Source organism: Tubulanus polymorphus, chromosome 3 (genome assembly GCF_964204645.1).
Source record: "Tubulanus polymorphus chromosome 3, tnTubPoly1.2, whole genome shotgun sequence".
Taxonomy (NCBI): Eukaryota; Metazoa; Nemertea; class Palaeonemertea; order Tubulaniformes; family Tubulanidae; genus Tubulanus; species Tubulanus polymorphus.
The window spans coordinates 10474842-10479663 of record NC_134027.1 but is presented as its reverse complement, the minus strand read 5'-3'; the positions used below and the strand labels follow the sequence as shown (position 1 = coordinate 10479663).

Genomic DNA, 4822 nt, shown 5'->3' with positions numbered 1-4822 from the left:
ATCTTCATCCGCACCTACCGGAACAACGGAACTTAGTTGATGAAAACAGACGAGCTACGGAAAAAGCCGTCTAAATCCGATCCGACTCGCGCCGAAGAAAATCAGAAACTACACATTATCATCCATATTTATGATATCTTATGAACAGAACTACGACAACATGAAATCGTATTCGTTTAACAGCGGACCTCAGGAAGTTTCGATGCAAAGCATGAAACACCAGGAATATTACAGAGCCTGCACGTTCGGAGGCATTCCCAGCATGATGTTTCCAGGTAAGAATTGTCTTGTTTATAATTTCTTTATCATCCCGAATATATAACATCCTTAGCTAAGGAGTTAATTGTTTATGGTTGAAAAACATTCGGTCCAAATACCGTTAATTGAAATGAATAGAAATAAATAACAAATGCCTTAATCTCAATTACGAGATTCCACTTATCTCAACGATTAGCTCTTTTATCTACACTTCCGAAATAAGACGAGGTCATTAACGAAATAGCCAAATATCATCAATATGTTCACTTGTGTCATGTCATTCATTTTTCTTAAATGATAATTTAGCTTCCTATATATTTAGATAAATTCAACTGGATATGGTATAATCGGTTTTACATTTTAGTTACAGGATCATGTTTCTTTCCGTATATCGAATATTGTTGATTGTGTTATTATCTTATTTATTTGAATCAATTGCTAATTTGTATATGTGGTTATATTCATGTGGTTTCGTCGATTATTTTTCAGAACCACCATATGGAAAAACCCCGTGGACCCCGCAGACCAGTCCGCAAAGTCCTGGTAAGTAATATTCTTATCACTAAACGTAGCGAAAATATTCACGTATTCGTTTCGTCCTATGTTTCTTCAAATTCGAGAAATTAACCGATAAAGAAGTCTTTGACACGATCGAAATTTTAGCACTTTTTGCTCTGGAAGATTTTCTAAAAAAAAAGCGATTGACCGTTTTATTTATCTGAATGGTAGATTTCGTTTGGTTTGCTTTTGTTCTTTTTTTCGCTTACAAACCCGCCACGCCTGCCGGGAACGAAACAGGGGGTTAGATTTTGAAATCGGAAATCAAAGTACAGATAGAGTTGTGAAGATGCACTTTCAGACGTCATATTGTTTTAGGTTGTTACGCTTTGAAAAATATATTGCACCTTATTTGTACAAATTCCCTAGCTTTGAATTTCTAGATAGAAAATACATTTAGAATAATAGATAAGATAGGCGTAAAAATACTGAGACCATTTGTGTTTAGCATTGACGCCGAAACCGTTTGCAAAAAACATACTCAAAAAAGAAAACGTGAATTGATACGTTCCCGCTCGTTCGCTGGCGCGCGCGCGCGCGCAACCAGTTGTGATCGCCTGCTGGATAGTTGTATACAATACTGGATCCATTAAATAAACATTAAATCATGCAGCTTCTTTTAATTAGAATCTATCTATTTGATAAATTGATAAATCCTGCGCGTCGGTCGGCTGCCGACGGTGGTCGTGTTATTTGCGTTGTAAAGTCGAGGCATTTTGCGTGCACCTGTCGCTCAGAACGACATATTGACTTAACGTGTTGAACCCGGCGCGTCCGTCGTAGTCGATTGTTTGTACATTCGTCACGGAAATGTTATTAAATTATTGTACGGATTTGACGAATCTAGATGATCAAACAAATTCGTATTCATCCTTCGCGAGAGTGATACATCGCAAATTCCGGTCTGTTTACCCGGAATACTGTTGCCAGCCAGCCCAACCTGGCCGCGGCCGATTTACGCCCTCACAAGATTATTCATCATACTTAAACGCAACCCGACCATTCCTGAAATTAGTCTCTCAGTAACATACGGGTGGGAAAATAAGAAATGTCTGTTATTTTGCGTTTAAAGTTATCTTAAAGTTTTGATAATCGATAACCGAGGCGGTCGATGCAATTCAATATCATATCTGATATCTGGGATGAAATTATACGTCATCCGAGCCCATCCCACGCACTTGGTATAAGACATGAGAAAACTTGTCACATCGTCGAGAATACGTATATGCTTATAGTTAAAGGGATTTTAATTTCTCTTGGCTAAATACGGCTCGAAGATGTTTCACGTGCGGTCGAGGAGCCCGACACGAGCGCAGGGATCGGCCGTAGCGCCGTTCGGCAATAATTAGACCCGATTTCCCACGTTAAAACGTCGCCGTATCGGCCGACTGAGGGTTTTCGTGTGAAGAGCAGTTTTCGCGATTTCTTCGAGGCTAATCAACCATCGAGTACTGTTGACGTTATATCAATTTCTGTTCGTCGAACGCGGACGTTCGGGCGGCGCGCACGTGTTTTATGTAATTTGAAATAAGTTTGCTCAGCGAACGTGCGCGTACGCGGCGGAAAGATTTTGTTTTATTGCTTTTCGCCGTTAATCAAAAAATCACCGACGAAATCCGAAGTGCCGCTACTACTAATACACTCCGGATCCAGTAATTGCATCTAAGAATATTGTCAGTGTCAACGTCGAACCCCTAACGCGCTAACCGACTTTTGGTGAAAAATGAAATCGGTCAATGCCCATACTTTTAATTAACTTTCGGCCTGATATGTTCAGAGGATCCGATGAGGATATGTTCTGAGAATCCGATGATGGCCGGGACCCTAACTTAATTAACGCTATAAATTAACTTGAACCAAAACTGCAAATTCATTTTGGCACTTGATATATATTGATTCATTTCCGATGTTATTTACAATATTATGATGTAAAATATGAAGACAAAAATATATCAATTAACGAGCCAAAAACAAAAAGGAAAGGCAAGGCACCGAATGCTGCATTCATGATGAATTGTGATATATAGCTCCCAATACGAAAACCTAAAAGGGCTAAAATAATCTGCGAAAGTTCTAAAGATGAATTTCTTTTCTTTTTAGGTTATGCACCCAGTGCATGTTCATTACCAGGAATGACTAAGCCAGCCGGATTAGATGCATCCCACACAAGCTGGAGACCACAAGGTATGTTAGATATTTTTTTGTCGCTAAAACGTCATCTTGCTCGACTTATTTCCACGACCCCTGTTGTTTCGTATTGACGTCCCCGTAAGCGCGTTATTGTCAGTCTTGCATACAAATGCATCCGTCGCCTTGTGTGATCAGTCAAAGCGCATCGATCAAGACAGGATTTGAAAAGTTTGCATTGATAAAAATTAATTCTTAGATTTGTACCAGCAACGGAAATATCTTGCTCGTATATATGCACATATAGCTTCTACGAGAAATCGCGTAGATTTTCCTTAGCTTCTCGTGCACAATGCTTTCTCTCCCCGGCGATATAATTTTGTGGGGAATAAACTTCGACGAATCTACTCCGACTTTTGGTATTCTCTCAACCGAGCCCCAGCACGTAAGCTCTTTCATCGAATCCCCTAGAGAGTCAGCCGCTGAATCGGCGGACGACAAAACCGTTTACGAAGAACAATAGAGCTTAAATGCGCACTGACATACGCGAGCAAGCAGACGAAGATACGCACCCGGTGACGGAATCACGGCGGAAACTTAATCGAATTTTTATCAGGATCTTGTGAGGCTCATTTAGCCAGTATTTATACGGCGAATAGAACATGTTTAGCGCTCAGGACATTCGTAATTACATTTACACCCGCCATTAAAGCAGTCGTGATGTGACAGGAAAGATGTTTAAATGGTATCGGAAATAGAAAAAGGAAACCGAGGGTGCAATCTGTGATTGATTCGTTCGCCACACTATCTCCGCCACTGTATAAACTTCTCTCCGTTTTTTAACTATACGCTCGCTCTAGCCTTATCACTTAGTTGAATATTTTTATTGACTTAACTGCTATAAACTGACGATCAGCTTGTGAAAACTTAACTATAATTGAAATCTTTCCTTTGTGCATCGTAGGTAGCGGACAAATCCAACTGTGGCAGTTTCTACTGGAGCTCCTCAGCGACAGCGGCAACACGAACTGTATTACGTGGGAAGGAACTAACGGCGAATTTAAGATGGTCGACCCGGACGAGGTGGCCAGACGTTGGGGCGAACGCAAAAGCAAGCCCAACATGAACTACGATAAATTGAGTCGCGCCCTACGGTACTATTACGACAAGAACATTATGACGAAAGTCCACGGTAAACGATACGCGTATAAATTTGACTTTGCCGGACTCGCGCAGGCGATGCAGCCGACTACCGCCGACCCATCACCATACACAAAATACCAACAGGACCTGCTTATGAGTAGCTACCACCACAACGCCAAGTTTAACTTCATGAGCGCCCACGCGCCTATCACGTCCGGGGGTTCCGGATTCTTTCCGTCGCCGTCGAGTTACTGGTCGTCGACAAATGCAAACTTGTATTCGAACTTTGCCAATCACGCCGCAATGTCGCATCATACTAGTCACATGCCATCGCATCTAGGCTCATATTATTCATGACCTGCCCGTCATCTGCTCGGCATGTTAGGTGCTGCTAGGACGATAAAGTGGCAAATTAAGGCACAGTTGATTCAGTTTTTAAAATGCAAGTGTATTCACTAAGAAGCGGCGGACATTTCACAATGAAATAAGGTTTCAAACCTTGTAACCTGTTTCCATTTTTTTCTTTTGTTTTCAAACACAGTCGCACCATCTATAAGATCGAAATTCTCTTCCTTCGCTTCGGTGTCCTTCCGCTACCAAAGCCTCTTTGGAAATATCCACTTACTACACGAGTTTGCTATTGATGAATAAACGATAAATTATTTTTGTTTTTGGCTCAACAAAATGAAGACTCGACAAGCGACTGATGCCGAAATCCTCCATAACCGTCCAAACT

At 41.1% G+C, this 4822-nt stretch overlaps 1 protein-coding gene across 1 annotated transcript; it reads left to right on the top strand.

The window, feature by feature from the left end:
- Nucleotides 1-202: 202 nt before the first annotated feature.
- LOC141902433 (transcriptional regulator ERG homolog) lies at nt 203-4443 on the top strand. Its single transcript, XM_074790148.1, has 4 exons — nt 203-275; nt 748-801; nt 2917-3000; nt 3908-4443. The coding sequence occupies exons 1-4, from the start codon at nt 203-205 to the stop codon at nt 4441-4443; spliced, it is 747 nt and encodes a 248-aa protein (XP_074646249.1).
- The last annotated feature ends 379 nt before the right edge of the window (nt 4444-4822 follow it).